A 12,516-nucleotide genomic window follows, 5' to 3' on the forward strand; every position below is an offset into this window, starting at 1 on the left:
GACTGATGCTAGTTAGAACCTGTTCGGCAAGTCTCCTGCCCCAATTAAGCAGCAGTGTGCCAAATAAACAAAGGGAATACTGGCAATTTTCTCGATTAAATTTTTTTCTTAGAGATGCCCTGATTAACTGGAATTCACTGTCTATATCAAAAGTAAATTTAGTGCATAAGAAGTTTAAAAAATGGGTAGTTTACATGGGTTAATAGTCCATTCAGAAATCGGATGGTGGAGGGGAAGAGGATGCTCCTGAAATGTTCCATTGTGCTGCAGATTTACAAGATGTTGATGGGACTGCACTTGGACTATCATGTACAGGTTTGGTCCTCCTTAGGAAAGACATTGTCAGTCTGGAGAAGTGTTTTACAAGATGGTTCCTGGACTGTAGGGACAGATTAGCCACCCTGTATCTTAATTCCTTGGACTGGAGAAGAATGCAATCATGAGTGTTATGGATAAGGTGAACAGTTGTATGAGTATCTGCAATGGGCTGCCAAAGGAAGTAATTGAGGTGGGTATAATTGCAACATTATAGAGGTATTTTCTTAGCTACATGAAGAGGAGGCATTTGGAGGGTTGTATGTTGAATGCATACAATTGGACCAACAGAAGGATGATTGGGATGGATCAGTTAGGCTGAAGGCCCTGTTTCTATGCTGTATGACTATGACTCTAATTTGAAGTGTTTCCCATTAGTTCTGAAGATGAATACCTAACCCACAGAAGGTTGTTGGTGAGGTGCAATATTACAGTGAGAAAGATAGGAAAGGAGGGAGACAAGCTAGTGGTTTACTGAGGCTATCAAAAATAAGTTTATTATCTGAAATTAGGTGAAGAAAATGGACACCCAGAAAAATATGCAAAAGATGCTAGCATTCTACAGCCACAAATATCCTAGGCTTGCTGTTAGAATATAGGAAGCCCAGCAGCCAATTTCTGCACGGTAACCTACTTTAAAAACAATTTTCATGTTGTCACTTTAATAAATAGTGGCTAGGTTATGGAGGAATGACAGGATTTGACTTCAGCTGAGGTTTGTGCTCTGGTCTCGAACAAGCTTTGAACCTGGAAAAGTGGTATAAACTGGCTGCATGACATGACAGACGAGGCACCTGTTCATTGAAACATTCCTAGCAAAGGTGGTTTACTATGTAAATTTAAGCAGGCCTGTCTCACAAACTGGTTAATATTCACATGCAGTACACAATTCTGGGGGTGAGTAGTGCTTTAAACTAAAATTGAAAACACGCAGTAGTTTTCAAACCTGTTAATTGCTTACAAAGTTTTCTGCTTCATTTGTACCTGTTTAGAGTTGGTTAAAAATAAATTATAGGTACTCATAACAAACAAGTATTCCCCAGTATCAAATGTAAGATTATACAAAAGTAACTAACTTCATTGATCATAAAAACTTAAGTTTTGGTAAATTGTTTGAAATGCCAATATACAATGTCTTCTGATGTTTTTTAAAAATATGACAGTAGGGCAAAATGTTATGAATTCACAACAAACTTTTTTATTAAATAGAAGTAAACCACTAAAAAACAAACTTATAAACAACAATTCTGTGAACACAATGTATTCTACATACATACTTTATACAACACAGTTATTTACATGCAACTTCAACAAGAATTTGGCACACAATATTTGCCAAGGGGGGAAAAAAACTACAAAATGTTGTTTATCAGAAATGTTTCATAAAAACACAATGCGTTTCTACCATGCAAATTTTAAGAGCTTCACAAAGGTTTTATGGCACAAGATGAGAGCTCCAGGCTCCAGTGTTTTACAGTTTTTAAAAATATCACCAGCAGTGTCTTCATGTAAATTTTAACATGCTTCCATAGATTTGTTGCATTACAACCTGAACATTGTCAAGAATGAAATCAAAAGCCATGTTCCACAGGGAGTCAGCAGATTGTTGGATTAGCCTGTTAGAAAACAGTAAATATAGAAAGTATAATTTTCCTTGGATTCTGGTAAACAGTGACTTACTATAACAATTTATGCAGCAGCCTGGAGCAAAAATACATCAAAAGTGACTGCATCAAATTATAAAAGATGAGAAAACAAACAAGCTAAACTATAACAAACTAAAACTTCAGTGAAATTCTGATCTGAAGAAAAATTATCAATGATTTGATTGTAAGCCTACATCCAAAATATTAATTCTTAATTTGTCTGCAGATTTCTAGTTACGTTAGAGGTATTTAATGACAATTCAAGACTTTCTGCCAAAACCACATTAGTATAGATTCATATCCCCACCTTCCCACTTAAAAGAATTACAGGTACTATCAATTTGTTTGGAGACAAAAGGACAGAGCTAGTCACTGAAACTATGCAAGATCAAACTCTATTGCCAAAGTAGCATGATCCATTGCCAATTCTGAAATGCACTAATGGTTACCATGCTTTGTACTGATGTCATTTAATTAATGGCATTCAAATATGAAATGCTAACAGGTATTTTATATTTCAATGGTAGATACTAATAAAAGCAGATAATATTTGCACTGGTGTCATGACAGCTTTGAAGATCAGCCAAACTTGTAACACCGATGATTACTGTGGACACCTACCTTACAGACTGGGTAGCTAAGTTAATTTTCTTAACAGTGGTAAAATGTTATGTATTACTATTGTTTATTTTCTGTGCAATAAGTTGTATACTTAAAGCATGAAGTTCCAAGCCTTAGAGTACCAGCAAGGTTTTAAACGATAAGAATAAAAATGAGAGCTCCGGAATTAAAGTTACTTCAAAAGGAATGAAAAACTCAAGAATCATGTATGATTTTCCTTGCACATCAAGTGCTAAGTTCAGCAGCCTTTCCAGAAATGTCAGCAAAATTCAAAGACTTAAGACTTTATAACTGAATGGTTAGTAAGGGGGTGGGGGAGGAGAGCAGGAGTCCTTTGGTATGAAAAAGAAAACCAAGGAACCTTAAGTTTAAATAATGTGCTTCAATTTGAAGTCAAGGGTAGGAGAAATGCAAAAACTACTGATAGGAAAGAACAAAAGGAAGGAATTACCATAGGTAAAGGTGACAGTTGCTGATTATATGATGAGGAAAAGCATTCCTAAAGAACAGAAAAAGTCCACTGCTCCAAAGGGTAAAGATGGCCTCAATCTGATTTAGGCATTGGCAAAAGGACAAAATACTGTGCAAGTCAAGACACTTTCTTTGAAAGAGTATTTCAGATATTAAAGTGCAGAATTGTCACAATGGGGTTAGGTGAGTGGAGGTTATCGTTAATAAATGGATGGATGAATGAACAAAAGGAGAAAGTGTATAAGATAGAAATACTCAGATTTATGATGGAGTCATGGAATGTACTATCACTAGAACAATTTGAAGGTTAAAAGTTGCTCGATGGGGAGGTCGGAAATGGTAACTTTATTTAGAAATGTACATCAAATGATTTGGAGAATTCCAAGGCAACTATTTAGAACCTAGTTGACTTGGCAAAACAAACTTCAGTCCTCAGTAAATCCTAAGCAGAAATATTCTTATGCTCCAGTGCCTTTCTATTATGGACCAAAAGTCAAACTGCAACCTGACACTAATTTTAATATTGGTTGGGGGAGGGGCAGTACTATAATTTGTTGTTTAACTATTTAGGCAAAAATCCCTCTGGGGCAGCACAACAGTGGCAGCAAAATTATCATGTGGCATATATAATGGCAGGAGTCACTTACGCACAAGTTCCTGGAATTTCTGCAAAATGATAATAATGGTGTACGCTGTAGATGCACCATTACTATGGCACAAGCTTTCAGTAAATGCAAGCCCATTGAAGATTAATGGCGTACGACAAGAGTAAGTTTGAAGGCACTACCTTGAGAATAACAAATGTAATACAGTCAGCACCATGAAATTGGACAGAACTTGCAATAATAAATGTTTATGTTGGCCATAATAAGGAAACACAAAGGGGTGGATTTTTTCACTATAATCATTGTGACTGAGATCACAGAAAATGTGGCAAGGGGATCTACTTTTCCTTAAAGGAGTTAGCAGATGTAACAGCAATGAAAGAACAGTGGGAAAGAGCATTTGCAGAAATCAGATATGCAAAGGAACAAGAATAGTCAACTGCTGAAAATGCTGCAAGACAGCAGTAAAAATACTTAAGCACAATTACATATAGAACTATTATGGATTTAAAACTGTATGTAGAGTAATGCTGTCTGTTCATGGTACTAAAACCAATATAAAGTATATAAAACAGAAGTCTAGCAATAGTACTGAACCAAGAAGCTACTGGATGTGATACGGGGAAAAATGGTCATGAAATGTATTCAAGCAGAATAGGCAAATGACTGATTATTGAACTGGGAAAAATTACATTATCAAGAGAACTGTTAAGTATTATATGTTTTGAAGGCAGAAAAGTCCATAGGTGAGGAGATAAATACATGTAAAGAATTGGAATTGATTGTGAGGGAAAGGTCTATTCATGTGAATCAGGTATGATCAAGAAGATCAGTTATTTATCAGATCAAAAGACTGAATTTTATTCAGCCCTGATGACTGCCAACAGTAATCACAGAAGTTATTAGAAATGGAAATCTCAGCAAATGGGCAGCGTTGATTTATTTTAACAAAAATCTTAGTTATGCAGCATCATGAAAATAATATAACAATTCAGATTTATCATACATTACTTTAGATGGATTTGGCACAAAGGGATTATTGAAGTGATGGCATAATGATGCATAGTTTAAAGGAGAAGCTTGAAACAGTCTTGCTGTGTATGATAGGTGACAATTTTAATGTGTTAGTCCAAACAACAGTATAGAACATCATCTAGGGCCTTGAACAAGAGTAACATCCAATATCTTGGTAACAAAAGGAACAACAAGTTGGGTATTAGTAGATCAGAAATGTCAAGAACATCTTTAAAAATGTGATGTGTAAGACAGTTGAGTAGTGGAATCGATTTTAATATCTCAGAACTGCATTTGTATCCTGCCCACGTTTGGGCAATGGGGAGAGAAAACTCCCATTTTTTCCAAATTAGTTTGTCACTGAGACCAAATTTATATTTGACCTCTCAACAAAACAGTAAGTTATGAAATCAATCACTGCAATTAGAATATCAATCACTTCCCTGGCACTGATACAGTGATCAGGAGCATAAAAATATCAATTGATTTAGAATGAACCTTACAATATTGATACAACTAATCTCTTCTACATAACTTGCAAAGCATTTTTCAAAGATCCTAGAAGACCCATCTGTTTCTAACTTGTTACTCAAAGATCACAGGATGTTTACTTAGGGAAAATGGTAAAAATAAGTATAGGTTCAAGATCCATATGGCCAATTCATGCCCCTTCCTTTTTTTCTTACATTACAATGGCTTCTGAGGTTGACCCCAATCTATTTTTTGAAGACATCAAAAGCTGGAATCTGCATCTAATTTTTATTAGCAAATACAAACCAATGAGTTGCCTAAATTGGGGAAAAAGCCCTCCTTTGCTCATCTTGCAATCTCTACAGCATAGACAAGAAAGAATAAAGAACTGCATGAGGAATGCAGATTATTGAAAATTTCTCATGTACAATCCTGTGATGCATAGAGGATATGAACAAGAACAAAAGAGATTCATAATTTATGAAAAATAATTTTACATTAGAGTAAATTTAATCATGCATAGCCAGAAGCAACTCCAACCTGGGGACATCATGATTTACAGAATCTAAACTTACATCCCACTAACAATGAAGATTTAAACTGTTAAGACAACATACAAAAAATCATGAACCAAAGCTCTAAATTATTTTATAATTAGCCAGAGTTCAGCAAACAAATAAGATCAACAATAAGTAGAACATAATTCTACAAAGTATACGTGAGGTGACTATTACAGTAAACACAATATATCTTGACACATTAATGTACTTATTACCTTTTCATGTACTTAATGACGAGGTCCAACTTTTCTAGATCTTTTTCTTCAATGAGGTCAGTACAATACTTAACCACCTGCAAAATATCCTCTTCCACCGGTTCTATACAAATAAGAAAAAAATTAAAGCATTAATAGAAATCCACATTCAAATCCGTTACTTTGTTTGTCAAGGACAATGCACCCTGTGCAATATAATTTTCTCTAAATTACTTATTACCTGTCCAAATCTCTCACTAATTCTCTGAAACCACTGTGGCTGTGATCTGAAGCAGAAATTTAACAATTGCACCATGCCTGCACCATTTCCCCCATTTTAACATCTAAATAATTCACTGCTGTGCCATGTAACAAACTTCAATCAACCCTAGCATTCCAGTTCATCTGTGACACTGCCAAGCTGTAGTCAACCACATTCTGGGTTGTACAGAATACTTCAGCATTATATATTGAATAGAAATGGGGCCATCTGAGTTTTATTAAACCAGGAATTTCATGCATTATCGGACCTACTGAAGTTGTACTCTAAGCTCTGAAGAGCATAAGAGCTGCATATAAACTTCCAAAATGTATCACTGAGCTGCTATGAGTATGACATCTATTAATCCCGTTGCCCAGAACCTGGTCTGTGGCCCACTATGCCTAAGCAATTCAAGTGTTCGAGACACTTCTTGAGCGCTGTCAATAACCCATTGCTACCCACACTCTTGAACAGTACTCCAGGCATTTAACACTCTCTGGGTGAAGAGACCCTCATATCCCCTACAACTCACTTCTTTCTTACCCTAAACCTATGTCCTCTATTTTAATTGATCTAGTGTTGATATGGGAAATTTTATCTGCAATCTATCCTATTTATACATTCGAAACATGTTCCCTCAGAACCAGCTCAGCTATGGAGAGAAAAGATCGAGCTTTTCCAGTCACTCATCATAAATTAACTACCCCACCTCATGCATTCTTGGTGAATATCTTCTGAACGCTCATCAGGTCAATTACATCCTTCCTAAAACTTGGTGACCTTAACTGTTTGCAGTACCCCAGCTGAGGTCTGAGCAAGGTTTCATAAAATTGGAATACAACTCCCTACTACTGATTTCATTGAAGGCTAGCATCCCATCTGTCTTCCTCACATTATCTACCAACATTGCCACTTCCAGGATTCTATGAATTTGTCCTCCAATGTCCCTCCGTTCATCAATACTTTCTAACTGCCTTTCTATTTGTTCTCCCAAAATGCATCACCTCACATCTGTCTGGATTAAACTTGGCCATTTTTCAGCCCATTTCACCAACACATCAATATATGTATCTCTGCAGCCACAATCAAAAACCTTACACACAATCAAAAACCCCACCAGTCTTTATGCCATCCATGGAATTACTTTGCCTCCCAGATCAACATCCAATCATAGAAAACTACAGCATAGAAACAGACCATAGCCCTTCATCCATGTACCTATCCAAACTTCTCTTACATGTTGAAATTGTAATCACAAACACCACTTGCGCTGGTAGCTTGTGCCATACTCACAACCCTCTGAGTAAAGACATTTCTCTTTATGTTCCCCTTAAACACTGCACCTTTTACTTTTAACGCGTAATGATTTGCTGATGATGTTCTGATTTACTTAACAAACCCATTACATTCGTTGCATAAATTAGGCCACACTAATGTCTTATATAGCGCCTATAAGAAGTATTTACCCTCCCCCTTGGAAGTTTCATATTTTATTGTTTTACAACATTGAATCATAGTGGATTTAATTTGTTTTTTTTGACACTGGTCAACAGAAAAAGACTATTTGTGTCAAAGTGAAAGCAGATTTCTACAAAGTGATCTAAATTAATTACAAATATAAAACACAAAATAATTGATTGCCTAAGTATTCACCCCCTTTAAGTAAGTATTTAGTAGATACACCTTTGGCAGCAATTACAGCCTTGAATCTGTGTGAATAGGTTTCTATCAGTTTTGCACATCTGGACACTGCAATTTTCCCCCATTCTTTACAAACTGCTCAAGCTCTGTCAGATTGCCTGGGGATCATAAGTGAGCAGCCCTTTTCAAGTCCAGCCACATATTCTCAATTGAATTGAGATCTGGACTCTGACTTGGCCATTCCAGGACATTAACTTTGTTGTTTTTAAGCCATTCTTGTGCAGCTTTGGCTTTATGCTTGGGGTCTTTGTCTTGCTAGAAAATAAATCTCCCAAGTTGCAGTTCTCTTGCAGACTAAATCAGGTTTTCCTCTAGGATTTCCCTGTATTTTAATGCATTCATTTTACCCTCTATCTTCACAAGCCTTCCAGGGCCTGCTGCAGTGAAGCATCTCCAAAGTATGATGTAGCCACCACCATACTTCACTGTAGGGATGATGTGTTTTTGATGACATGCGATGTTTGGCTTATGCCAAATATAGCATTTAGTCTGATGGCCAAAAAGCTTAGTTTTGGTTTCATCAGACTATAGACCTTTCTTCCAGCTGACTTCAGTCTCCAACATGCCTTCCGGCAAACTCTAGCCAAGATTTCATGTGAGTTATTTTCAATAGTGGCTTTCCCTTTGCCACTCGCCCATAAAGCTGCAACTGGTAAAGCATCCTGGCAACAGTTGTAGTATGCACAGTCTCTTCCATCTCAGCCACTGAAAATTGTAATTCCTCCAGAGTTGTCATAGGTCTCTTGGTGGCCTCTCTGACTAGTCCCCTTATAACCATATATAACCGTATAACAATTACAGCATGGAAACAGGCCATCTCAGCCCTACTAGTCCATGCCGAACGCTTACTCTCACCTAGTCCCACCTACCTGCACTCAACCCATAACCCTCCATTCCTTCCCTGTCCATATACCTATCCAATTTTTTTTTAAATGACAAAATCGAACCTGCCTCTACCACTTCTACTGGAAGCTCGTGCCACACAGCTACCATTCTCTGAGTAAAGAAGATGCCCCTTGTGTTACCTCTAAACTTTTGCCCCTTAACTCTCAACTCATGTCCTCTTGTTTGGATCTCCCCTACTCTCAATGGAAAAAGCCTATCCACGTCAACTCTATCGATCCTCCTCATAATTTTAAATACCTCTATCAAGTCCCCCCTCAACCTTCTACGCTCCAAAGAATAAAGACCTAACTTGTTCAACCTTTCTCTGTAACTTAGGTGCTGAAACTCAGGTAACATTCTAGTAAATCTTCTCTGTACTCTCTCTATTTTGTTGACATCTTTCCTATAATTCGGTGACCAGAACTGTACACAATACTCCAAATTTGACCTCACCAATGCCTTGTACAATTTTAACATTACATCCCAACTCCCATACTCAATGCTCTGATTTATAAAGGCCAGCATACCAAAAGCTTTCTTCACCACCCTATCCACATGAGATTCCACCTTCAGGGAACTATGCACCATTATTCCTAGATCACTCTGTTCTACTGCATTCCTCAATGCCCTACCATTTACCATGTATGTCCTTCTTGCATGGTCACTCAGTTTTTAAGGATGACCTGTTCTAGGCAGATTTACAGTTGTGCCATATTATTTCCATTTCTTGATGATTGACTTAACTGTACTCCAAGGGATATTCAGAGACTTGGAAATTTTCTTGTATCCATCTTCTGACTCATGCTTTTCAATAACCTTTTCATGTAGTTGCTTGGCGTGTTCTTCTGTCTTTAAGGTATAACCTTTTCCAGGTGTTATGATCGCAGCCCCTTCCTTCTTGAGAATCGCAAGATCGCTATTAATTCGGGTCTTGGACCCAGGAAATGAGAGAGAATCCTCAAGGTTTTGGAATGTGTCCTGGCCCCTCAGCAAGACAAAGCCACGGATAACGGCCATTGTCTCTTGGAGACACCTTTGTGGATTGGGGACTGTGCTACGTGCAAGCCCTCAAGGCAACGTGGGCTGGGTGACGGGGAGAGATTGCATCATCCCAACCTGATTGACATCTGAGACCCCGTGAGTAAGGATAAAAGAAGGTCTGGGGAACAGCCCCTTTAGACGCACCAGAAGAGACGCTAGCGATCCCGTAATAGCGGGCAGCCATTTGAAGGAAGCCACGTGCGTTCGGTTCCCTTTGCCTGGGAGCCGGTGGCGGGTATCACAGAAACGATTTTCTTGAACTAACGACGGGGAACCAACTCCCCCGACTCAACGGATCGACCTCACCAAAAGACCCGGGCAAGTTTCTTTTCTCACAAATCTCTCTTTCTCCAACAAGTGAAAACCCAGCGGTCCCCAAAACCCAGAAGCTTGCAGGAACTGAGTGACTTTCATATTTCCAAAGGACAATATATTACCCCTAGACAAACGATAGAGCTACTTCTTATTGATGATTATTACTATATCCGCACTTTAGATTGAGTATTGACGACGTATATTATCTGAATGTTTGTATTAACCTTATTTTTGTGCCCCTTTATAAATAAAAACTTTTAAAAATAGTTCCATCAGACTTCAACGGACCTCTCTATCTTTGCTGGTAAGTGACCCAGTTACGGGGTACGTTACACAGGATACTGACTTACTAGTTGTTGGACCTTCCAGATATAGGTCTATTTTTACTACAATTGTTGAAACACCTTGACTGCACATTTAACTAATTATGTGACTTTAAAACCAATTGGTTGCATCAGTGATGATTTGGTGTGTCATATTAGAGCTGAATACTTGGGCAATCAATTATTTTGTGTTTTATATTTGTAATTAATTTAGATCACTTTGTAGAGATCTGTTTTCACTTTAACACAAATGAGTCTTTTTCTGTTGATCAGCGTTAAAAGTAAGCCAAATTAAGTCCATTGTGATTTAATGTTGTAAAACAATAAAACATGAAAACTTCCATGGGTGGGATGACTACTTTTTATAGGCACTGTACAACTTCAACATAACACCCTAACTCCTGTATTCATTACTTTGACCTATAGAGGCTAAGGTGCCAAAAGTTGTCTTTACGACCCTATCTACCTGTGATGCCACTTTCAAGGAATTATGGACCTATATTCCCATATCCCTTTGTTCTACCGCACACCTCAGTGTCCTAACACTCAATGTGTAAAACCTACCCTGGTTGGTCCTCCCAATTGTCTGCATTAAATTCCATCTGCCATTTTTGAATCCATTTTTCCAGCTGGTCCGGATTCCGCTGCAAGCTCTGCTAGTCTTCCTCGCTGTTCACTAGATGCCCAGTCCTGGTATTATCTGCATATTTACTGATCCAGTTTGCCATATTATCATCCAGATCACTGATATAGATGACAAACAACAACGGACCCAGCACCGACCACTGTGGCACTCCACTTGTCACAGGCCTCCAGTCAGAGAGGCCTGCAAAGTGGCCTCTAGCTTCTCCTGCAAAGCCAATGTCTAATCCAATATAATACTTCATATTGAATGCCAAGTGACTGAACCTTCTTGACCTATCTCCCATGTGGGACCTTGTCAAATGCCTTGCTGAAGTCCATGTAGACAACATCCACTACCTCCTCAAAAATACTCTACGATTGGTTAGACACAACCTACCATACATAAAGCCATGCTGACTAACCCTAATCAATCCCTGTCCATCCAAATACTCATATATCCAGTCTCTTTGAATACCTTCCAGTAAACTTTCCCACTACTGATGTCAGACTTATGGACTATAATTGCCTGGCTTATTCTTGGAGCCTTTCTTAAACAGAAGAACAATATTAGCTATCCTCCGATGCTCCACTACCTCACTTGTTGTTAAGGATGATTTAAATATCTGATAGGACACCTGTAATTTTGCTCTTACTTCCCATAGCATCCGAGGGAACATCTTGTCAGATCCTGGGGATTTGTCCACCCTGATTTGCTTCAAGACAGCAAACACCTCCTCTGTATGGGGTTGATGACCTTGCTGCTGCTTTGCCTCACTTCTATATTCTGTGTGTCTGTCTCTCGAGTAAATACAGATGCCAAAAATCAATTTAAGATCTCCCTCATCTCTTTTGTCTCCATACGTAGATCACCATTCTGAACTTCCAGAGGACCAATTTTGTCCCTTGCAATCCTCTTACTCTTAACATAACTGTAGAATTCCTTAGGATTCTCCTCACCTTGTCTGTAGAGCAACCTCATACTGTCTTTTAGCCCTCCCAATTTCTTTATGTTCTCTTGCATTTCTTATACTCAAGTTCCTCATTTGTTCCTACCTGCCTTTACCTGCTATGCACCTCCTTTTTTTTCTTAACCACGGCCTCATAATCTCTCAAAAACTAAGGCTTCCTAAAACTGTAATCCTAGCCTTTGATTCTGCTTTATTACAAGCTTTGTACTCTCAAAATTTCACTTTTAAATGCCTCCCACTTATCAAGTACACCTTTGCTAGGAAACAGCCTGTCCCAATCCACACTTGCCAGATCCCTTCTGACAACATCAAAATTGGCCTTCCTCCAATTTAGAATCTCAGCCTCTTACTATCTTTCCTTTTGGTTAGTTCTGACGAAGGGTCTCGGCCCGAAACGTCGACATCGCTTCTCCCTATAGATGCTGCCTAGCCTGCTGTGTTCTACCAGCATTTTGTGTGTGTTGTTGTTTGAATTTCCAGCATCTGCAGATTTCGTGTTT

General features: G+C 38.2%; 1 protein-coding gene across 3 annotated transcripts in view; it reads right to left on the reverse strand.

The window, feature by feature from the left end:
- Positions 1-1,488: 1,488 nt before the first annotated feature.
- The window catches only part of rev1 (REV1 DNA directed polymerase), a 108,644-nt gene continuing 97,616 nt past the window's right edge, over positions 1,489-12,516 (reverse strand). For 2 of the 3 annotated variants that reach the window (XM_073043480.1, XM_073043479.1), the window contains exons 22-23: positions 5,919-6,021; positions 1,489-1,931 (exon numbers count right to left, since the gene is read on the reverse strand). In XM_073043480.1, the coding sequence (XP_072899581.1) occupies positions 1,820-1,931; positions 5,919-6,021 (215 nt within the window). In that variant the 3' untranslated portion in view covers positions 1,489-1,819. Of the gene's footprint in view, positions 1,932-3,700; positions 3,841-5,918; positions 6,022-12,516 lie in introns of all 3 variants that reach the window. The other variant, XR_012098704.1, reaches the window with a different exon arrangement.

The sequence above is a fragment of the Hemitrygon akajei genome, chromosome 4 (assembly GCF_048418815.1).
Source record: "Hemitrygon akajei chromosome 4, sHemAka1.3, whole genome shotgun sequence".
NCBI lineage: Eukaryota > Metazoa > Chordata > Chondrichthyes > Myliobatiformes > Dasyatidae > Hemitrygon > Hemitrygon akajei.